The following is a 24,401-nucleotide window of genomic DNA, read 5'->3' on the forward strand; positions in this document are numbered from 1 at the left end:
TTTGCTTACTAGGAAGCACTTGCCCTAGGGATGACTAAAAGGCTTCAACAGCTCACATGTCCACCCAAGAGTTCAAGGCTGAAACTTGTTTGTTCCTGGAAAGAACAGCTCTTGGAAGCATGCAAATCCACAGACGCTGCATCCTCCTTCCTGGGGCCCAGGAGACTCCGTTTACCATTTCAGTTGTCTTGGTCCTTATTTTAAAACTCACCAACAGGTTTCCATTAAGCTAAACTGAAACTAAATACCTCACCAGCTTGCAGTTTCCGTTTCTAAAAGGGTAAAAGCTCTTAGTCCCAAAGGAACAGTAATTCACCAAGAAATCTTCCTCCAGCTACATTGACTGCCTTTCAAATCCTTGAGCCTAGTGCAGTGTCTCAAGCACACAGAAGGTGCTCAATAAGTATAGTTGAAAGGGATCTCAAAATTTTGAAACACTAGATGAAGGGTAACAGGCACTATCATACACTGTTGTGGGTGTGCCAACGGACACAAAATTTTTATAGGGTTATTTGGCAATACCTGCCAAAATTTCAAATGCAGATACCCCTCAACTCAGCACCTCTGTTTTCTTGCATTTTTCCTATAGAAATACTAATACATATGCATAAGACGTATGTACAAAATTGCTCGCGGCACCGTCTTTGTGATATTTTTACTATGGGAAAAAACCTAAATATTCATTGATAGGGGCCTAGTTAAATAAATTATGGTATAGCCATTCAATGGGATATTATGCATATTTTTAAAAGAATGAGGTAAATTTTTATGTATTATTATGGAAAGCTCTCCACGCTTTTTTATTGTTAAATAAAAAAGCAAGTTACATAAACAGATGACCCATCTGCTTACTTTAAGAATGTGTGTGTATGTGTATTTGGATGTACATACAAAATTCCTGGAAGAATATATAGATTCTGTTGACAGTAGTTGGGTTCAGGGAATGTGACTGGGGAATTGTGGGGAAGGGAACCAACACTGTTCACCTTATACTCATTCTCATGGTTTTAATATTTTAAAAGGGAATGTTCATTACTTTTTTTTTTTTTTTTTGGCTGCGTTGGGTCTTTGTTGCTGCGCGTGGGCTTTCTCTAGTTTAAAAGTGAATGTGCATTACTTTTATAATTTAAAATGCTAATTAAGAATTTAAAAAATTAATACAGTTAAAGAGGGTTTTTATTTTTTCCTATTAATGCACTCTTAGCACAGTACTCAGAATGCTGACAAAGGAACATGAGACCAAGCTCATGCCTCCCTGGAAGCCCGAGAGGGAAGAAGCCAACACTATGGGACTCTTCCCAGATAAGGCTACAGAAGGCAAGGCAGGGTAGGGTTTAAAATCTGAAGCTCTAGAGTTAGCCTTGGCTGGATTCCTGACTCTGCCATGAACTATATGTGTGACCTTGAGCAAGGTATTTAGTCCCTAATCCTCACTCTCTCATTTGTAAGGTAGAGAAAAATATTAGTGCCCTCCTCAGATTTGCTGTGAGGATAGAATAAAACAATGCATGATGAGAACCTTACTCAGAGCCCAGCGCTCAGTAAGCGCTAAAGTAACAGTGGCAGTGTTATTATTTTACTATTCTATCATGGTCTGCTGTACATGGCAATTGAGTCTCATTCTGAGGGCATTTATTGAATAGCTGAAAAGAGTGTTGTCCGGATCCCATGAAGTCCTTATCAGAAAGGAAGCTATAAATCTCAGGGTGTCACAACAGAGGGATGAAAATAAAAATACCTTCCCTTGGGACTTCCCTGGTTGTCCAGTGGTAAAGAATACGCCTTACAAGGCAGGGGATGCGGGTTTGATTCCTGGTCAGGGAACTAAGATCCCACATGCTGCGGGGCAACTAAGCCCATGCGCCGCAACTACTGAGCTCACGCACCTCAACTAGAGAGCCTGCGTGCCGCAAACTACGTGCCCTGGAGCCTGTGCACCACAACAAGAGAAGAGAAAACCCACAGACCACAACTAGAGAGAAGCCCGTGAGCCGCAAGGAAGAGCCCGCACGCTGCAATGAAAAATCCCGCATGCCTCAACGAAGATCCCGCATGCCACAACTAAGACCCAATGCAGCCAAAAATAAATAAATAAATATTAAAAAAAAATACCTTCCCTTTATACAGCACCTTTCAGTTTACTAAACACTTTGGAGTGCATCATCTCATTTGGCCCTTATTCTAATCTTCTGTGGGTGGATGTTGAGTTTTGTCAACTTCTTTTCTGAATCTATTATGATTTGTCATATGGTTTTTCTCCTTTTTTTCTGTTAATGTGAAGAAATATATTGATTGGGTATTTACTGTTGAGCTAACTTTGTCTTATTGGGATAAACCTCACTTGGTCAGATATATTATTCTTTTTATATATTGCTGGAACAGATATGCTAATATTTTGTCAGATTTTTTTGCATTTATGTTCATGAGGGATATTGGCCTATCCTTCTCTTTTCTTGAAATAGCTTTGATTTTGATATCAGAGTTACACCAACATCATCAAGTAAGTTGGGACTCGTTCCCTTCTCCTCTATTTTCTCTAAGACTTTGTGTAAGACTGGTATTATTTATTCCTTACATATTAGATAGAATTCATCAGAGAAACCATTTGGCCTGGAGTTTCTTTGTGGGAAGGTTTTAAATTATGAATTCAATTTCTTTAAGTAAGTATGGTCTTTATATTTTCCATTTCTTTTTGTGTCAATTAAGGCAAACTGTGTTTTTCAATAAATTTGTCCATTTAAGTTGTTGAATTTATTGCCATAAAGTTGTGGATAATATTCCTTTACTATCCTTTTTAATATCTGTACAATCTGTAGTGATATCTCACTTTTCATTCCTGATATTGGCTGTTGTGTTTTCTTTTTCTCTTGATGAGCCTTGCTAAGTTTTCTCAATTTTATCAATCTTTTCAAAGAACCAACTTCTGACTTTGTTAATTTTCTCTATTGTTTTTCCTCATTGTTTCTATGAAACAATAAGATAAATGAATAAATTAATAAAATAAATAGAAGTGATGAATAGATTTTGCTTCTATTATTCTGGATTTAATTTGCTAATCTTTTTCTATTTTCTTAAGATAGAAACTTAGAACATTGATTTTAAATCTTTTCTGAAATCGGCATTTAAAACTACACATTTTCATTAAGTACAACTTCAGCATGACCCCCCAATTTGTGATGTTATATTTTCATTACCATCCAATTTAAAATGTTTTCTAGTTTCCCTTGCACTTTTATTTTACATTTAGAAGTGCATTCTTTAATACCTAAATATTTGGGGATTTTAAGGATACTGCTATTTATTTATTTATTTATTTTTAATTTTTATTTATTATTTATTTATTATGTTTATTTTTGGCTGTGTTGGGTCCCCGCCTCCGTGCGAGGGCTCTCTCCAGCTGCGGCGAGTGGGGGCCACTCTTCATCGCGGTGCGCGGGCCTGTCACTATCGCGGCCTCTCTTGTTGTGGAGCACAGGCTCCAGACGCTCAGGCTCAGTAGTTGTGGCTCACGGGCCCAGTTGCTCCGCGGCATGTGGGATCCTCCCAGACCAGGGCTTGAACCCGTGTCCCCTGCATTGGCAGGCAGACTCTCAACCACTGCGCCACCAGGGAAGCCCCTATTTTTAATTTAATTCCATTTTGGTCAAACTATTCTTAGTTTGCTGAGATTCTTTCTGACATGGATGAATGCTGAATTTGAATTGAATGAAAATCTGTAAGATATTAATCTTTTGAAATGTATTGAGACGTATTGTACGTCCCAGTGTATGGTCTATTTTTTTGAACATTGTGCAGTTCTTGGGTTCTATATTAATTAGGTCAAGTTGGTTAACAGATCTACATCTTTCAATTACTGAGAGAAGGGTGTTAAATCTCCAACTGTCATTGTATATTTTTCTATGTCTCCCTTTAGCTCTGTCAGTTTTTGATTTATGTATCTTGAAGTGCTATTAATAGGTACATACTCTTTTGTGATTTTATATCACCTCTTGAATTGACACTTTATCATTATGAAATGTCCCTACTTGTCTTTGGAAACACTCCTGGTCTTGAAACCTACTTAGTTCTGATAATACTACAGCCATGCAGCTTTCTTATGCTTGCTATTTACATGGTGTGTTTTTCCACTCTTTTATTTTCAAATTTTCTATGTCTTTACATTTAAACTATATTTCTTATAAGCAGCATATAGTTAGGTCTTACTTTTTTTCCCCCCTAGCTTGATAAACTCTGCCTTTTAATTGAAAGTGTTGGTGTGGTCGTCTTTAACATATTGCCCTTTGTTTCCTATTTTTCATCTGCTTCTTCCTCTGTTCATCTTCTGTCTTCTTTTGTGTTAATTGAGTTTTTTAGTATTTCATTTTATTTTCTCCATTGACTTTTTAGCTGTGCCTTTTTGTATTAATTTCTAGTGGTTGCTCTAAGGTTTATAATATGCATCCTAAACCTGTTATAGTCTAATAAGAATAAATAAGATACCACTTCATATTTCACAATGTAATAACCTTATCACATCTTAATTCTATTTACCACCACAACCTCATCTTTGCCCTGTTGTTGTCACATATTTTATTTCTATATATATTACAAGTTTCACCTTACAATGGTGTTATTTTTGCTTTAAACAGTCATATGTCTTTTAAGAAAATAAATAGAAGCAAAAAAAATCTAGTATTTTATCTTTAGTCACATATTTACTATTACCAGTGCTTTTTGGTCCTTCCCATAGATAGGGCTTCCATCAGGGGTCATTTTCCTTCAGCCTAAAGAACTTTGTTCTGTACTACTTGTAGTGAAGGTCTGCTGATGGCAAATTCTGTCCGCTTTAGTTTATCTGAAAATGTATTTATTTAACCCTTCTTTTTGAGGGATATTTTTGTTGGATATATAATTCTGGCTTGACAGTAGTTTTCTTTCAGTGCATAAACTATGACATTCCATTGTCTTCTGACTTCTCTTGTTTACAATGGGAAGTCAGCCATGATCATATTATCCCACTCTATGCATTGTGTCATTTTTTTCTCTGGCTACTTTCAAGATTTTATTTTTATCCTTGGCTTTCAGTATTTTGACTGTGAGGGGACTACGTGTGGTTTTCTTTGTATTTATACTGCTTGGGGCTCACTGAGCTTCTGATAATACTTTATGTTTTCCACCAAATTTAAGAAATTTTTGACCATTATTTCTTCAACTATTTTTCCCCCTCCTCTTTTTCCTTCTGGAATTCCAACTACTTACAAGTTACAGATACATATATGACATATTACCACAGGTCACTAAGGCTCTTTTTTTGTTTGTTTGTTTGTTCGTTTTTATTATTTTTTAATTTTTTGGTTGCATTGGGTCTTTGTTGCTGCGTGCGGGCTTTCTCCAGTTGCGGCGAGCGGGGGCTACTCTTCGTTGTGGTGCGTGGGCTACTCTTCTCATTGCGGTGGCTTCTCTTGTTGCAGAGCACAGGCTCTAGGTATGCAGGCTTCAGTAGTTGCAGCATGCGGGCTCAGTAGTTGCAGCATGCAGGCTCTAGAGCGCTCGGGCTTCAGTAGTTGTGGCACGTGGGCTCTAGGGCGCCCGCAGGCTCAGTAGTTGTGGTGCAGGGGCTTAGTTGCTCTGCGGCATGTGGGATCTTCCCGGAGCAGGGATCAAACCCATGTCCCCTGCATTGACAGGCAGATTCTTAACCACTGCGCCACCAGGGAAGTCCCTCTTTTTTGTTTTTTTTTTAATTTTATTTATTTATTTTTATACGACAGGTTCTTATTAGTTATCTATTTTATACATATTAGTGTATACATGTCAATCCCAATCTCCCAATTCATCACCCCCCACCCCACCCCCCCGCTTTCCCCCCTTGGTGTCCATATGTTTGTTCTCTATGTCTGTGTCTTTTTTGTTTTTTAATCTTGTTTTTCTCTGTTCTTCAGATTGGATAATTTCAATGGATCCATCTTCACTTTCACTATTAGGCCCAGCCAATAAATTTTTCATTTCTGATATTTATTTTTCTACTGTTTCCATTTTTGGGGCTTAGATCCCCCACCCTTTTTTTTTTTAATTTTATTTATTTATTTTTGGCTGTGTTGGGTCTTGGTTGCTGCGCTTTCTCTAGTTGCGGCAAGCGGAGGCTACCCTTCATTGTGGTGCGCGGGCTTCTCATCACAGTGGCTTCTCTTGTTGTGGAGTGTGGGCTCTAGGCACGCGGTCTTCAGAAGTGGTGGCACGCGAGCTCAGTAGTTGTGGCTCGTGGGCTCTAGAGCACAGGCTCAGTAGTTGTGGTGCACAGGCTTAGTTGCTCCGCGGCATGTGGGATCTTCCCGGACCAGGGCTCAAACCCGTGTCTCCTGCATTGGCAGGCAGATTCTTAACCACTGTGCCACCAGGGAAGCCCTCCCCATCCTTTAAGTCAATATTTTCTTTTAGTCCATAAATATATTTTCAACAACTGCCTTAAAGTCATTGCCAGCTAATTCCAACACTGGGTTATCTCGCTGGTATCACTGTGCTCTCCTTTGGATCTCTCTCCCTGAGCCATGATTAAGAAATTGACCCAAGGCAGAAAGCAAGGATAAACATATGACTCATGTTGGGTGTTTTCCTTCCCTTAGGAATGGGGGAATGCCTAAACCAGTTGCCTCATATATTGTGTCCAGGATTACAGTTGTTCATAGGGGGATGGCAAGTCCAGCATGAACTGCTCCATCATGGCCAGACTATGTTTCCTATATCAAGGTCTTTAAAAGTTATACATAAAATATGATACATTTAAAAATTCATTGCAGAAATGTGCTATTAAAAAAAAACAAAAACAAAAAACTTTTGTAAAGGACAGAACCTTTTGTAATGTAAATATCTGCCCTGAATGGAGGCAATGGATTGGAAAAAATCTGAGGCCCTTTATGCACAACGTATGAGAAAGGTTTATCAGAAGCAATGTAGAAGTTATTTTGGAATAAAGCAGGTTATACCTTGCATGGGAGGAGCCAAGGAAAGACAATATCTCCTTCTAAGGGGAATTGCCCTGCTCACAGCTTTGGCTGCTTGGAGAGTCATAGGATCTTATCCCTCCCTGATACAGCCTAGCATGAACAGGTAAGCTGGGGACAATCAGATTTCTTCTCCAAGGGTTTGAATTGGGACTACAGAGAGAACTGGTGGGTGGATGGAGACATTGATGGAGAAATCCTTGTGAGATAGAAGAGGCCAGAGTGGCCATGATGAGCTGAAAACACATTAAGTTATGAGGAAGCTGAAACCATAGAAAAGTTGGCTGCTTGGGAAATGAAAATAGGGAATGAAATATAGTTGCTAAGAAAATTAGAGAGGCCATGAGAGATCTGGAGAAAGTAATTAGTACCTATATCTGTTTCAGAACCAATAGTTTTCCAATTCTAATTCTAGGTATTTGTAATACCTACCCACAACCCCCCACATACACACCTTCCCCTTCACCCTTTCCACCTTTTACTTGAGGTAACTTGAGTGAGCCTCTATTCTTTGCAACTTACAGAGCTTAGCTAAAATATATGTGTCTTAGTTTGCCAGGCTCATAAAAGGCAGGAGAGGTAGGATGGGCTTAGGCATTCCAGACAGAGGGAAGAAAATCATTAACAAAGAGACAGAGGCCTGGAACCAAGTGTCTGTCCAGGGATTAGCAGATTTGTTTTATCCATTTATATTCCAATTTGTTCCAAAGCAAGATTTGAGGCTGAATGTATGACACGTGGAAAAAATAAGTAAATGAGAAAATGGATGTGAGGTAAGAATAGAAATAGGAAAATAAGGTTAACATCAGGAGTAGGGATGTTAACAGAATTTGGTGCTTTGGCTAGAACAAAGGAGGCATGAGCTGCTTCTTCTGCAGGTCCAGAAGGAAAAGTTAGGGTTCAGAGTATTACAGTACATACGTTTCCATCAGTCACTTATTTACTCATCAACTAATTCATTCATTTGTTAATCATCTACTATGTACCAGATGCTAGAATGACAACTAAAGAAGAATAAAGGTTGAGTTAGTCCCACTCCAAGGTTCTCACATCTAGGAAGTGAGATAAATGGAAGACGTAAACACACCACACAAACCAGAATACAGCGACTCTATGAACAGGACAAAGTGTTGTGAGATACAAAGAAGCGAAACCAGAGTTTGATCAACAGCCATGTCCTTTGCTCGCTTCTTCCATACAACTTTGTCCCAGCAATTGGGAAGATTGAACACTCCATAACAATTCCTAACTGGCAGAAAACAATTTCATATGGCTTGTTCACAGCTGGAGCCAAAGAACCAAAATTACTCTTCAGCATCAGCTTGCAGGTTGCAAAGCCCAGGGATAAGCACAAGACACCTTTGCCATTATTATTCAAGTACCTGGCATATACTGAGTACTAACAATGTGCTAGGTTCCACGGTAAACGGGGGAGGAGATCAAGTTCTGGCCTCAAATGCTCACAGCTGTTTTGTAATCTGATAATTGTGCATGACAAACCTCAGACCATAACTCTCAAAATAGCATGACTGTAGTCATAACAAAATGGAACAACCATTGGCAAAATTTGTTTTCTAGTTATCACTTCCAGAAGGAATTCTGTAACACTACTAGGGGAAGAGCAGAGAAAACTCTCTCAACTTCCTGTCACTAAGCCTCTAAATTATCATCATCTGCATCCATCCCTTCCTCCTTTCTCCTTTCCTGTTACAAAGTGTTTCACCTCTTGTCCACAGCTGATCCACTCCCACCTCCTCAGACACTTGGCTCTAGTCTTCATTTATCTCCTTCATCTTCAACTTCCCTCTATCTATGCCAGGCAAATGCCTCCCCTCAGCATTTAACATATTCAAGTCTTAATTTCATCTCAAAAAAAAAAAATCCTTGTCTACAGGGTCTTTACTGCCTTCTTAGCTCAATTTAGTCTGGCTTTTATCTCTAAAATTGTTCTTTCCGAGGTCCCGCAATGACTTACTAATTATTCAATCTAATGGTTGTATCTAGTTCTTACCTTCATTAGCAGATGCAATACGACTGACCATGTAACCTATAAACACTAGAAACTCCCTATAAACACACTCCTCCCCAAAAGGACATTATTCTTCCTTGTAGTCTTCTAACCTCTCTGGGGTCAGTCCTTCTTATCCTACGTGTTGGACTCTTGTCCAAACCTTAAATCATGTTGTTCCTCCTAGAAATCTTCCCTGATTCCCCCAGAATCAGTGTTAGGATCTCCTCCCACATGCTTCCGTTGCACCCAATGCTACTTTCTCAACCACATCCCATCATTCATTCAACGATCGTTCACTGAGAGCTTTGAACGTGTTGGCCGCTGTGTTAGGAGCCGAGAATACAGATGTGAGCAAAAACACCCACAGGCCCTGCTCTCAAGGTGCTCACAGTCTAATGGGAGAGACATACAATAATCCAATAATTACACAAACAAGTGAATAATTACACCCTGGGATGCATGCTGCAGACGAAAGGATCAAGGGCAATGAGACTATAAATAGAGGAAACTTAACTCTCTTCTCATTAACAGGGCAGGGGGCATTAAGGCGGTTGTGGGCACTGACTTTGGGGCTGGAATCTTAAGAGTGAGTACATGTGTGAGGGAGGGAGGGCACGAAGAGTGTTCCAGAAAGAAGGGACAACACATAGAACAGACGTACAGCAATAATTGGAAGAGTGTTAACAAGTTAAGGCTTAGAGACCCAAGCAGGCTTCAGCCCATACAGGCTCCTGAAGGGTTATCTAAAAATCTGGTCCCTCTCCTAAGAGCAGTAGGAAGTCACTGAAGGGTTCTGAGGGAGGGATGACATAATCAGATTGACAGCTTGAAAAGATCACTTGGTACAGTGTAGAGAATGGATTGGAAGGGACATGAGTGGGCGAGGGGAATACTGGTTACAAGGCTTTTACAGCCCTCCAGGTGAGAGATGATGGTAGGTAGGGCTAGCAGGGTGGCAGTGAATAGGAAAAAAGTGGTCTGATTTGAGAGATTTAGGAAGTAAAGGGGCACAGGATCATACCTAGGGCTTAAAGAAGGTAAGAGGATGAGGAAGGAAGGATGTGAGGGAGTGAGGATGACACGGAGGAGAAGGGTCACAAGGGCAGGGATCTTACTTTGGACAAAGCATCAACTTCCTTTAGATTCTGCTCACCTCCTCCTGTCCTTTCTTCTGTGGATCCCAGGACCAGTCATCAGACTCAAAATCTCTGAATCATCTAAGACTCTCTTCTGGCCTTGCACTGACTCCTGCCCACTTACCCCTACCCTAGTCACACCTCATCAAGATCAATATTTCTAAAAGTATTGTCTCAGAAGGGCTTCTGAAGAGATCACAGAATGATCCAAAAATGCAAGTCTTTTCTTTGGCTCCTACAGGCAACTGAAGCAAAATGCCAGACTTTGATTTTTTTTTTTTTTTTTTATGATAACTGAGTTATAAAGGAGTACTAAAACTTGTTAGTCATAAACTAAAATTAGCCTTTAACTGGAGTTCACAGAAGACTCTAATTCAGTCCTCTACTAAGAAGTCTGCCTGCCAGGCAATGTTTGGCAAAGATGCAAAGCTCCTCTTGCATATACACATGCAGCCAGTTGGAATTCTTGAAATTTTCAGGAAGGACACTTTTTTATTGGGATATTAGCAGTGATGTTTTGAGCTGGTCATGGTTTATGGTGCCTGACATTCATGAATTTTAATTACAAATTATGATTCATGGAGCTTCATCATGATCAATTTAATATGCCATAATTATTTGATTAACCCTCTGGAGTAGAGGGATACATGTCTCTAACCTTATTTCCTGCCATTTTCTTCCTCCCTTCCTTGCTGATCCAGAACATGTGTAAGCAAGCTCTCATCTCAGGAACTTTATACTTGCTATGTCCTCTGTCTGGAATGCCTCCCCACTCCAGATATCACATAGCTAATTCCTTCACTTCCTTCAGATCTTTCTCAAATGTCACCTCCATGAGGTCTCCCCTGACCGCTATGTTTAAATCATAATCTTCTGGTTCCCTGAACTTCCTAGTCCATTCCCCTGCTTTATTTTTCTTTTTGACACCTATCACCACCTTATAAACTATATATTTTACTTATTTGTTTATTGACAATTTATCTCCAACTAAAAGATAAGCTCCACGCGAGCAGGGATTTGTGTTTGTTTTGTTGCTATATCACCAATACCTAGCACAGTACCTGGCATATAGCAGGTGCTCAATAAATAATTGTCAAATGAGAATATTTATATCATCAGAATTTTTGTCCTCTTAATTTCCAACACCCAGCTCTTAAGGCATGGGTACATGTGGTTCAAATGTGAACCATTCATAGCCCTGCTACCAAAGCAGATATAAACATAAACCCAGAAAAGTATGCTTCTACAGTGATGTTTCCTTGTTATCACTCCCCACCAATCTCCTCATCCCAGGCTCAACCCTTTCTATCCGTCAAACTCACTCAGATCAAAATTTCCAAAGAACAATTGGAAGCATTCAGAATTCATATTCAACTCATTTTCAGAATTTAATATATTCCAGACATTGTGCTAGGTTCAGGGAAATCAACAATGAATGAGACAGACCATCCTTGCCATCAGAGTTTATAGTCTAGTGGGGATATCACCCTATCCTGCCTCCCGAAAGGCGACTTAATCCCTTATAGGAGAATATGATGGGCAAACTGAGATGTGATGTATGAACAGGAGATGAAACAGAGATTTGGGGCAGGGTGGCATGGAGCAGGTGGCAGCAAACTGAAAAGACTGTACCAGGCAGGCAACGGAAACAGCAATTTCAAAGGCCTAGAGGAGGAAGACAGTGTGGATGTCACTTTCCAGGAAGTGAGGGCAGTTCAGGGTGTGCTGGGACTGTGGAATCGTCACAGAGCAATGATGAGATCTGAAGTAGGGTAGGTAGCAAAGGCTAGACCTGGCAAGGCCTTGTAGGCCATACTAACCAAGTTGGACTTTTGGGACTTGATTCTGAGAGCAAGAGGGAGCCAATAAAAGGTTTGATCAGCGATACAAACAATGGAGTTTAAACTCTTCTCTGCCCCCTAACAAACCCAATCCTGACCTTCCCTCTCCACTGCGGGCATCCAAGTCATAGCTGCCCCCTCCCTGAAGCTTTTATGCTGCTCCAGCCTGCATGTCCCTCTCCCTCTCAGCCCCAGGGATCCCATCCTCCCTTATCTTTATATGCCTGTGTTCTGTCTCCCCAGCTGGACTGAGTTCCCAGACGACAGGGACTTCTCAAGGCTCTCAAGGCAGTCCCACACCCAGCTCACCACTGACGCAGACTGGGCCTCAATGAGACAAGAGGGTGATGAATACAACCCAGCAAAGCCCAGCCTGTGCTCACACTCTGCACACCGATGTGTACCCCCTTCTGAAACAACCCTTCCCTCCAGGGGGCAGTGCTGATGTGCGCAAGGCCAGTTGACCTGGGTTTCTGTCTCCTGTCTGCTGTCACCTCTCTCTGCTCTCAGTTTACCTAGCCTCTAATGTCTGCCCTAACGGGCTGGAGAAACTGATTCCCAAGCTTGTTCAAACTGCTAGAAAAATCGAATCTGGAGTGACAGAAAGCAGATCAGTGGTTACCTGGGGCTGGGAGGTTGGGGAGAATGGACTGGAACGAGGTGCAAGGAAACTTTTGGGGGTAGAGGAAGCGTCCTATATCTTGATTGTGGTGGTATATAAATTTGTCAAAACCTGTCAACATGTACAGCTAAAATGGTCCATTTCATTGTATGTAAACCAGACCTCAGTAATGCTGAATTTAAAACAAACTGCACGTAAATTAAAAGTCGGTAGCCCCAAGCCCAGTACATGAGCTTCAAAACACAGTTCAACCCTGACATAAAACTAGGGCAAGGCCATACGGGAATAGCAGCTTCCCCATGGTTGCAGAGATCTAAGAACGATGGGTGCACCTGCTATGGAAGGCCAGGTGAAAGAAGCAAAGGAGCAAAGGCTAACAATACGGAGGAGGCCAGACCCAAATATGTAAAGTCACAAAGAGCATGCACACAGATTTGGTCTCCAAACCTCAAAATACCTAGGCCTGAGATAGTGCTTATTTAAGAATATGTAAGTAGAAGTTCTGCCTCACAAAGCAAGAAACTGCATATTAGTCCCAAGATGATAATTCATAAACGGTTTGGAAAAAGTGGTTCTTGAAGGACTGAGTGGCTTCACCACAGAGAGCTCCTCGAGAAGCTGGGCTTTACCTCTCCTTTCAGGGTGAAGCTGGGTGGGTTAAGAGGGGTGACTCTTGGGTTTCCTGTGAGAAGGGATGACATCTGTCCAGGTGGCAACAAGGACAGCTTGGAAGGGCCAGTTTGGAGTAAGGAATGTGTGAAAGGGGATGGGAAAGGAGTCTCTGCCCTCTTCTTCTTTGTCTGAACTGTCTCTCCTCACAAGTCTCCCAACACAGAAGATCTGAACCATACTCCCACACACAATCTGTTCTGTGTCTCCGGTACAGTTCTCCTGTACTCTCCTGTGAGTTCCCAAAGGCCACTGTCTCCACCTAGCCCAGCACTGAGCACTCAGCAAAGGGCAGGAGAAATTACTTATTTGAGACAAGACTGTGAGGACGATGAGGAACATATTGGTAGGAGTGGGGATGGGGGTTTAAGGAGGATGGGCCCGTCAGGCTGGGTCTGTGGAGTGAGGGAATGGAACGGTGAGAGGAGGACAGGTGGAAGAGTGGTAGGAAACAGTGGGTCGGGAGCAGTGTGGGAGAGGAGGCTAGGATTAGTGGGAGAGAGCAGGACAGGGTCAGAGGTCACTGGGAACACAGGCCAGGAATCACAGGGGGGAGAGAAGTCAACAGGGAAAGGAAGATGAAGGATCAGTAGCAGAGGTATGATCAGTGGTCATTGGCAGCGAAGGTCAGAGGTCGTCGGGATAGAGCAGGTCGAGGTGTGTGTTACCTGCCTGCGAGGCGGTGGTTTGTGGGGCATCTTCGAAGAAGCAGGAAGCACCTCAACACTTGGAGCGCCTACAAAACGCTCCCCTGCCAGAGGACAAGAAGTTTGTCCGTCCCCTCAATCATGCACAGGAAATCCGGATTCTCTTTCACTTCAATTCCCAGTCTCAGGGGTTCTTTGGGGACACCCGACGTTTTGGGTCCCCGCGCCCTCGCAGAATGGAATCGGCTCCTCCCTGACGCGGTTACCCAGCAACTAACCTGCAGCCAAGGCGCAGGCGCCTCTGATGCCCCCTCCCTGCTCGAGGGGAAGGCGGGGCTGGGCGCGCGGGGAACCACCAGCTCCACTAAGCCCCGCCCCCTAAGGCCAGATGACCGGCTGCCGCGCCTTTCGAACTCCCGCATGTGGGAGGGGCTAGTGAGCCTAGACACCGCCTCCTCATGAATAATGCAGGATCAGGCGGTGTCCCGGACCCGGAAGTGGAGTTGCCGAGTCACGGCAGTGGCTGAGCTGCTGACAGGAGGCGGCGGCGGAGGTGGAGGCGAGGCAAGACCTGCGGCTCTGCAGGGCCACGGTCGCTGTAGCGCTAGGCAAGCTGACGGAGCCACGCCGGCCTCAGCCCAACTGCAAACCTCCCGCTTCGTGCCCACCCTCCATCTGCCCGACTGGTCCGGGGCGGCCTAGTCTGCATCACCGACCCGGCTCCTGGGGCCGCCGCCCCGCGCGGTCCCGTTGGCGTCCCTGGCCGCGCCCGACCCCCGGCCCCCTAGCCCACCGGCACCATGATGGAGGAGATCGACCGGTTCCAGGTGCCCACCGCGCACTCGGAGATGCAGCCGCTGGTGAGGGGGCGGGCGGCGGGCAGGCCAGGGCCGGGAGGGGACGCTGCCTGAGGGGGAGGGAGGGAGTCAAGCCTTGGGGACTGTGCGGAGGGGGCGCCTCGGATGGAGTAGAGAGCCGTGAAAACGCATCGCCGGGGGAGGGGGACTTGGAGGACTAGAAAACGGTGGGAGGATACGTGGGATGACAGCAACGGGGCCTGTAAGGGCGGAGAGCACTGCCAGCGGAGGCAGGCCAAGGGAGTTACGGGGAGCGCCGTCGGATGGAACCGAGCGGGGGCACAATGGTGCACACCGTTAGTGGAGGGAGGCCCATAGCGGGGAAAGGAAGGGAACTGTCTTGGGGCACCGCCGGTGGCAGGCCCAGGGGGCTGGGATGAGAGGTAGGGAGGCGTTTAGACCTAGAGGCCTGTGATGCTCAGAGCGGGGGAGGGGGCCAGGAGCAGTCTGTCTGAGGGACGGGAATAGGTTTGTAGAGGAGGAGGGGCGTCCCCGCCAGTTCACTGGCTATGGATGGGAACGCAGGGCCCGGGCAGAGGACGAGTGGGGACAGGGGATCCATGCAGGACCCGGGAATTCCGTTCTTCTCCGGAAGAGAGTGCAGTCAAGAGAGTGCTGGGGGTGCTGGAGCCGGGAAGGAAAGAGCTCGGTGGCGAGATGGAGAATCCAGAGCGCACATGAGAGAGCTGGGGAACCGGCAGGGGAGGGGGCGGGGCCGCACTGGAGCCGCCTGTGCCCACCGGTTCCGAAGAGCCCCCAGCATCCTAGGCCTACGTGCTTGGAGTCCTTGCTGGGCGCCGATCCTGCCGCCTGTCCGCGGTCCCGGAGTCAGGGAAGAATGATGTCATCGCTGCCGGCGCGGAGGGGATGGAAGGGGGAGGGCGATGCACGGAGGCCGGCCTAGGGGAGACCATACCCATTGGCCACCGTCCCGGGGCATCTACCTGACTGGCTTGTACATCTGCCGGGCGAGAGACGCCGAGGCCTAGCGGCGGCGTCTTTCCAACTGGGAGAAGGAAAGGGAGAAGGGAGGGAGTGCCCGGCTCTGTTCTCTTTGCTTTTCCTTCTCCTTTCCCCCTTGGAGCCCAGGTGGGAGCTGGAAGGAGGCAAGGCAGGCCAGGAACCTGAAGGTGTGGATGCCCTATTCTATGAGCTCAGCTAGAGCTGAGCAGAGCTCTCCAGGTCTTGAAGCTCTGGGGTTCCCTAACCCTCTTCCCTCTGTGTTAGGCGGAGGTGAGGAACAGGTTCTACCCTTGGGACCCCCGCCGCTGGCTGACAGATGTGCTTTGTGGCTTTCTGAGCAAGTAATCTATCCATTACAGCAGCCAAGACAGACCTTGGCAGGGACCCATGACCAACTCTAAGCCACACCTTTTGGGGGATGGTAGAGAGAATCATTAGAGGCCACCTAGCCGGAGATAAGTGTCTTTTTTCCCCTTTTGTGACTACTTAGTTCTAGAAGCCCAAACAGAGAAGCTCTACAGAAGTGTAATATTAAACTGGGGAGAGAGATGCTGCTGGACTTTTTTCCTAGCCTGATGCCATCATTGGGTTATTTGAGGGCCGGAAAATCCTGGTTGAGAAGTCTGTCCCATGAACTTGAAGAACTTTGGGCTGGGCTAAGAGAACACTCCTTTCTGAATTATCTTTCCAGCCAACCTGGCTTGTCAAACTAGATTGCCCTTCCAGTTGTACGTATCTAATCAAGAATCAAAAGGGAGGGCAGATGAAGGAGGAGAAGGTCCAAATGAATGAGAAGAAAGCAATGAGTTGGTTCTTGCCTCCCATCTGGGGTTCCTAAGCAGGGAGGCAATAGCTGTCCAGGGAGAGGGGAGAAGGAAGGGGTCACCAGGTTCTCTCAGTTGTCCCTGATGCCTCTGTTTTTGCCTGAAGTTTTCAACGATGGTTTGAGTGAGTAGTGTCCTCAGAAGACTCCTGGGCTGCTTCTGATCTGTGTGGCTCTGAAGTAGAAGTGCTTACGGCAAGGAGGCACTTATCAAAAAAGCTGTGATTGCCTTCAGACCCTTTTCTTGAAGGCTAAAGGAGCCCTTCTCTGCAAGAGGATACTTCGTTGAGGTTGAATGAGAGCCTTATAGAAGTAGCAATACAGTCATCCCCCATTTGGGGGTCATAGCCATTGCCCTGCAGATCTCTGCCTCTCCACCACTGTTCCCAGGTCAAAGTCTAGAGGATTCCCAGAACTCCTTAAATGCTCTTTGTATTATTGAGACCAGCAGAATCTTGTGTGGAGTTTCCCCAAGAGTCTTCATTTCGGGGCATAAGGAATCAAGGTGGCATACTGCAGAAAAGAAGGGCAAAGTGGCCCTTTAGGGGTGTTTGGGTAGACCTTAAAAACCAGGGTCTCAGACTCAGCTGTGACCTATTTCGTTTTTTGCCATTATTTATTAAGACCTCTAGGAAATCTCTCTTCTCTGGACTCAGTTTCCCAGTTATGAAATGAAGACAAACTATTTCTTTAAAGTTTAAACAATAGCTCCTCACTCTTCCAAAGAATATCATAGTGACCTGACATCATTGATTCAGCAAATTCATTCACCAAATATTTATTGAGCACCAGTTCTGTTCCAGGTATATACTAGGTACTGGGGACACAGTGGTTAGCAACATAGACACAGATATAGCCCTGCCTCCTGGAGCTCACAGTTCAGCAGAAGTTACTGTTCTTGCTCACCCCCTCAGTGTGAGTCCCTCTGAGGGCAGAGGCGGGGCTGTCTCCTTAAGCCCTAAGGGAAACAAGGCAATGCTTGTGTCAGTATCATTGCCCCTTTCTGGACCAAGCTGTACCGATAGTGGCCTGTCACATGGGCTTGATCATCAAATAACGCTCTCCCACCCATAGTGGCTGGAAGAATCCAGAGGCCATTCCTTACTTGGAGAGATGAACTCTAGGTGGAAAACATCTTTCTTTTAATTTACTTGAAAGAGAAACTTGCACTTGAAAAAGAGGCCCAGGGGAGCGGCAGGAGCTAGGAGAGAAGGCGCAGCCAGCAGATCTGGGTGTTTCCAAGGTGCTAATTTAAGCATTAGTTCTCAGCTAGTGGGAGGAAGAGGAAGAGATCCCTGCTCTGTTGTTGCTGCTGCTGTTGCCACAGCTGCACGGAGCCTCCAGTCTGGGGTGGGAGTTTGCCTGAAGGGAGTTGCCTCCCTACTTTCCTCATCACACCAATTATTTAATTGGCCTGGCTGCGTCGTGGCAGCTGAACCAGGCCTGGGCCTATATCCCTGAGAGCTCCCCAAGGTCTCTTTCTGTCTCCTTATGAAAGGAATGAGAGCTCCTCTGGGAGACCTAGTCCCTGGGTTCCACTCCTCCTGTGTCTATCTCCTAGACAATCCTGAGTGTTTCTGAGCACAGATTTTCGCAAAGACAGGGGTAGGCACACCTTGTATGTCAGTTCTATGGCCAAGCCACACACCTTACTGATCTAGGGAAGCTCCCAGCTGTCCAAGGCTCTCTGTTGAGCAATTGTGTTGAATTTGGGCTGTTGTTTGTATGAGCAGCAGGGATAGGCTCTCTGGCCCTACTGTCTGTCTGCTGGGCTGGTTGGTAACAGCCTCACAGTCTATGTCTTCTCTTTGGCTGTAACGGAGAGGAAGAGATTTGGTGGGGGCGGGGGTGGGGCAAAAAGCATATGGCACCGGACAGGGTCTCTGTGCTCTTGAGAGAAATACTAGTCTGGCCTCACTGAAACCCAGGTTATCCGTTAACTCAGTTGTATAGTTCACAAGCATATGCTCAGTTCCAGGTACTTTACAGATAAAGATAAATGAGATCTCTCCAGGGAGTGGCCAGGAGAAAGATGGGCTCAAATGGCTACAGGAAGCTTTTAGATACACGTTAGGAAAGAGTGGTGATCAATGTAGGGCATTCCTAGGAAAGAGTGACACCTTGCTTGGGAGAAGATGAGGAAAGCTGAGGTTCTGACCCTTTGACCACGTGAGCTTGGAAAGGAATTTCAGACTCCTCCTGACTCCTTGCGCTCAGGGATGGGGATGGTCAGGACATTAATTTAGTGAGTGGGTCACAGCAGCTCCTGAAAGTGGCAGAGGGAACATTGTAAAGCTAGCAAGAAGCCACTATGGAAAATTGACCTACATGTATTCTGTGGTCTGGGAGCCTTAAGTCACCTCCTTGTAGTAAAAGGACTCTTCAGCTTAAGGGTGGATTCTCCTAATGGTCCAGGTAACTCAAGACCCAGTAGCATTTCTCAGGTTCTAGGAAGAGGCACACCCTTCTCTCTCTTCCTATATTGCAAAGTGAGGGTCAGGTTTGCTCAGGCCTCCAGCTCCTCCCTTATTGCTCATCTCCTCAGTCAACAAACACTAAGAACCTACTTTCTGCTGACTGTTGTGCTGAGCTCGATAACACAGCCTCTTGCTCCAGGGATGGATATACACAGTCAAGACAGATTGAGGCATTCACGGTGATGAGCACCGTAAGAAGTAAGAACCAGGTCCAGCAGCGCCAAAGGAAAACAGTAAGGCCTTTCGTCAAGTAGTCAGGGAAGGCTTCACAGAGGAGACATTGCTGAACTGGCTCTTAGAAGAGGACTAGAAACTTGGCAGACCAAGAAGAGGAGGTGAGGACAAGAGTTCCAGGCAAAGGGCATAGAGGCAGAATCGAAAGGGTGCATTTGAATGAATAAAGCGTTTTAGTTAAGGAAATAACAGGATCAAATTTGAGTTTAGGACTATCATTCCAGGAGTGGTTGAGAGATTGGAAAAGGTGAGATTGGAGGTTGGAAAACGAATATGAAGGTGGGTATAATAATAATCTAGGCAAGAGATGACAAAGGCCTACACTAAAGCAGAAAGAGAGAGGGGACATATATGTACAGAGACTAATAAAGTGGAATAGGCAGGATGTGGTACCTGTTTGGAGGTGGAGTGGAGAGGTAGGGAGTCCAGAATGACTCCCAGGTTTCTGGCATGTATATATCTGGATGGCAAGAGGTACCATCACCACCCCAGGAAATTTGAGGGGGTCTGTATACCTCTTGGCTTCAGGGACTGCTTATATGGGAGAAGGCTGCCGTTTTCCTTTGCTCTGCTTCTGAAGCCGCAATCTTGGGGTTATTGAAAAACCAAAGAGCAGAGTGACACTAGCCCCACAGCCTCAAAAGGATGGTAAGTGTGCTCATCTGCCAGTGAATACTTCTCCTCTGTAACCTGCTTTGATGAATGCAAGTGAACTGGTGGCAGTGAGGAGCCATGGTAGGTTGTTCCCCGCCCCCCACCCGCAGCACTTTGATAAAGGAAAAATAAAATCCTTTGTTGGCTGAGAGAGTGTTTCTGTTGCAGTTTCTGGCCTTGCTTTTACCATCATTCTGGTCAAACCTATGGTTTTCTGGCTGATTGGTTGAGCTGGGCCCTTTCACTGATTTCCTCTAGAATGGATGGATATATGAGTTACTGCTTCACTTGCAAGAGTCAGAATGGAAAAGGACATGTACCTCCTTTCTCTGAGACCAGCCTGGAAAGCTCCACTTGGTGTAGAAACAGCACCCAGGGTGATATCTTCCAGGCAAGCTGTGCCAAGGGAGCAGGCTTCTGGGTTGAGATTGCTCAGGGGTGACTTGGCTTCTCAGATGCCCCAAGTGTAGCCTCTGCAGGGAGGCACATGGTACCAGGAGGCTACCTGACTCCATGGCTGCTGGGAGTCAAGCTGAGTCATTTCCAACCCGCAACTGCCTGCTGCCCTTGACTGACTATAGCTCAGAGTGAACAGAGATGGAAAACAGAGCCTTCCTCTCTTGAACCCGATTAGCTTCAGGGACCCTCCACCCTCCTTGTGAGGGCAGGTGGAGCCTTGTGTCTGGAAAGGGGACATGGGAGACTCAGCTTCCTGGCTTAGCCGCTTCATGCTTTCCAGCAGACCCTGGGAGAACTGGTGCAGGGAGCTCCAGAGGAGGCAGGAAGGGGAGAATCAGGCTCAGGGCAGCTACCCGGAGGTGCTGGTTGAAGGAAACAAGAGGCGTGGCTCAGCAGGCTCGAAAGTCATTGTTTCCTTAGGAGACTCTGGTGGGAATCTGGCCATCTGGGCGGAGAAAGGAAGGCAGGAAGGGGGCAGAGCTGGAGCCAGCTGTGGATCTGGCTCTGCTCTGGAGTTCAGAAATTGGCACATGACCCATCGGCCTCACTGTGGGGCAGCCGAGTGAACTCCTGGGCTCTAGGGAGTGGGGAGGTTGTCTAGGAAGAAGGCCCAGAGGGTCTGGGCTGGGGAACGGGTAGATGGGGGCTAGTAGGAGATCCCTCTAGATTTTACATTCTTAGGAGCCAGTTCAAGCAAATGTGTACTTGAATTTGTTGTTGTTATTCAGAGATGTCAAACTGAGGGTCAGATGGTTGTGTTTCTTGAGGGTGAATTTTAAGTTTCTGTGATGATGATGATGTATGTGAGTGTGTACACAAGTAAGAGGGGACTAATGGCCATAAAGAATGTTCTCTGAATGACCATTCTAGCCCTGGGAAGTATTAAGTATGACAAGAAGCCACACCCAGGCAGAAATGAGCACAGCTACGGTGGTTCCTGTCCTGGTTTTGCCTGTTTCCATCACCAGACTCTTGGCTGTCATAACCAAAGTCCACCCCATCTATCTATTTATAACAATACCTGAAGGGGTACTTTAACTAAGTTTTATCGAATTAACTGCACCCAAACTATGGAGTGAGAACCATATATATTTTACTATGTAGTTAACTTAAACATAATTATGTACAAGCTATAAATGATTTATAGTTCCCATATTAATTCCCAAGTTTATCCTTATAAAGGAATTAGTGAAGCTCTCAGTCAAGCATGGCTCAGACCAGCATTTCCTATAGTATATTCTTAGGAATGTTGGTCCTTTGAGATACTTTATGGGGGGAAAAAAGTACCTATAGACAAATTCCTTTGGGAAACCCTATAACTCCATCCTATCACAATGTTTACTAGCATTTTAAAGACTCTGAGAAGCCCTGCAATAAAGAAATCTTTCCAGCTTTGTTTAATCCAGTGTTTCTCAAACTTACAGAACTATGGAACCTTTTTTCATGTTACATCTATTAACGTCTTACAGAACCGTTGTGTTTCATGCAATACTCTTTGGGAAACCCTGACTTAGAATTAGTCTCTCTTCTGATCGGGTCTAGATTTCTATTCTTCCCAGCTCTTTTGAGCCTCTTTTATAACCCACGCCATTTTGCCCTATGCTAGTTTCTAATGGGATGTTGCTGCTTTGTGTCAGGGTCTGAACTTGTTGCCGTCAGTAGGAAGTTCTTAGTGAACTTTGGCAGGTGCAGAAGCCAATATTTTTGCTTCTGACCAAACGAGGTCAGGTGCTTCGTTTTTCTCAAGACAATGCTGAGGGGGGTTTACTTCCCAGGTCCCTCTACTAAACGCTGCTTTGCTGAAATCAGCATTTTCACCATTAGCTTTTCTTTTTTCTTTTTTTGACAGCTTCACTGAGATGTAATTCATATACTGTACACTTTACCCATTTCGTATATTACTTTTAATCCTGGTGTGGTGCTTCATGCCTCAGTTCTATTCACCCCTTATGCTAATGCCCACTGATCAGTAGTGGCTGCCTGGAGCATGTGTTAAGGTAGATCCTGAGGCTGAGTCCTGGTTCAATGAGCAACAGTGACATGGTTGAGTTTCCATGTCTGCCATAGTCTTCAGTGGGGGAAACATCAGTTCTAGGCTTCTGCTTGCCATCCCGGCAGCCCTGAATCATCATAGTTATCCTAGGCAAAGAACACAGGGAAAGAAGTCTCTTGGAGATGTTAGCCAGCTTAGCAATCTGATTCACTGAGGGTTCGAGTCTTAGGATATGGTTCTTTAAGAAGTGAATGGAGAAAACTGAACTTTCCTCCCCTGATTTTCAGCGTGGGTTTTTGAAGTATTGACTTGATATAAAGTAAATAATCCTTTGGAAACAGGCCATGTAAGAGGGAAGAACCTTGACTCTGCTGAGCAGATAAGAGGGGAAAAGAGGCAGATTCAGAAAGATATCTCATAAGGTGTTGGCCATGCTTAAGATGAAACTGTAAGCAAGGAGCAAGAAGAAGGAGTAGGCTACAAGAGGAGATCCTTAAGCCAGCAGTTCCTGGCGAGGAGAAGGCCCTACCGTCGGCTATACAGCCTTAGCACTCTTTTTCCCAGGCTAAACGCTTTGCTTTTTCCTTCCACCATTTTCCTGGAGTCTGGTTTCCAAATCCCTAGTCATCCTGGCTGCTCTAGTGGGTACTTTGGAGTTTCTCACCCCTGGAAGTAGACACAGCCATGTGATCTGACCAGTACAGATTACAGTGGGGCTGCCACTATCCAAAATATTGATATTGTACTTCCATTATCGTCAGTCGAGGTTTCATGATCATATTTAGTAGCTGTACATATTGTTATATTGAACTCAGGACACATTGCCTTAGCAATGTAGAATCAAAGCAAGAACCTGGAGTGACATCTTGGGTTAGGCTGGCTGCTAATACAGGTAAGAGTCCACTGGGGCTAGTGAGGTGGCGGTTTCATATTTAGTAGAAACTCTACCACATGTGTGTAATGTGACTCTTATTCTCAGAGATGTAGCTGGCTGAATTCAGCAATGTGGAATTTAAATAGGAATCAGGCTAAGGCTGTGTGAGTGGGTAGACTAGGGCAGACCTTCAAAGAGAGCTAGTGCTTATGTGGACAGATGCTTAATGGAAGTCTTCTATGTGACACAGCCACCAGACAAGCTAATGTGCTATTAGGCTACGTTAATAGAAATTTGAAGTTCAGGTCCTAGGAGGTGATAGTCCTACTCTGCACTGGTCAGTGCCATCTAAAGTCCTGCATTTTGTGCTGATGTCATTATTCAAAAGATGGAGGGACTAGAATGATGAAAGAGTCAAAACCATGTCCTGTGAGAATAGTTGGAAGAACTGAGGCTGTTCAACCTGCAAAAACAAAACAAAACAAAATAAAAACAACAGTCTTAGAAAAAGCATTTTAAGGTTTTCAAATGCCTAAAGGGCTGGAGTTAAGGAAGGAAAGATGGTTAGACTTCATATTATCTGTGGCTTCACAGGGAGGAACCAGGGCAGTTAGGTGGGAGTGTGGACATGCTTCTATCTTTGGACTCCATTGCCTCTCGTTTCCTGTGGTAGCAGTTCCTAAACTGGGCCAAAGGCCAGGCACCTAGAAGACACATTGCTCTTTGCAAAATGCCACAGTCTTTGTAAAGCAGGAGCTAGGAACAACATTCTAGCAATAAACATGGCTGTTAAGTATGTGCAATATAAACATGCCCCAAAAAATTCACTGTGGAACTTAGTATGAGCAGCACTTTCCTTGTTTTCTGTTAGTATGTGTTTGCTAATCTTTCTTATTTTTCAAGGCCAATCACAAAAATGCCCCATTCTTCATGTATCCTTTCTTTTCCTTCAATAAGGTGTGAACTCTCCATTCTACCTCTCCTGTGGCCTTAATACATTGTCTCTGTGTGAAGTTTATGGATGCAGTTGTCTTATCCTTATCTTAAATTTCTTTCTAAGGTAGATGCAAAGATGTTTCCAAAGCACCTGAACTCCACCTTGTGCAATAGATTGGGAAAATAATTTTTGCCTATTTTACAAATATGCAAGCAGAATTCCAC

General features: G+C 45.0%; 1 protein-coding gene across 6 annotated transcripts in view; it reads left to right on the plus strand.

The window, feature by feature from the left end:
- Positions 1–14,403: 14,403 nt before the first annotated feature.
- The window catches only part of FAM219A (family with sequence similarity 219 member A), a 54,561-nt gene continuing 44,563 nt past the window's right edge, over positions 14,404–24,401 (plus strand). For 4 of the 6 annotated variants that reach the window (XM_059924564.1, XM_059924565.1, XM_059924567.1 and 1 more), the window contains exon 1: positions 14,404–14,766. In XM_059924564.1, the coding sequence (XP_059780547.1) occupies positions 14,707–14,766 (60 nt within the window). In that variant the 5' untranslated portion in view covers positions 14,404–14,706. The remainder of the gene's footprint in view (positions 14,767–24,401) is intronic. The other 2 variants (XM_059924566.1, XM_059924570.1) reach the window with 1 other exon arrangement.

Source organism: Balaenoptera ricei, chromosome 6 (assembly GCF_028023285.1).
Source record: "Balaenoptera ricei isolate mBalRic1 chromosome 6, mBalRic1.hap2, whole genome shotgun sequence".
NCBI classification, from domain to species: Eukaryota; Metazoa; Chordata; class Mammalia; order Artiodactyla; family Balaenopteridae; genus Balaenoptera; species Balaenoptera ricei.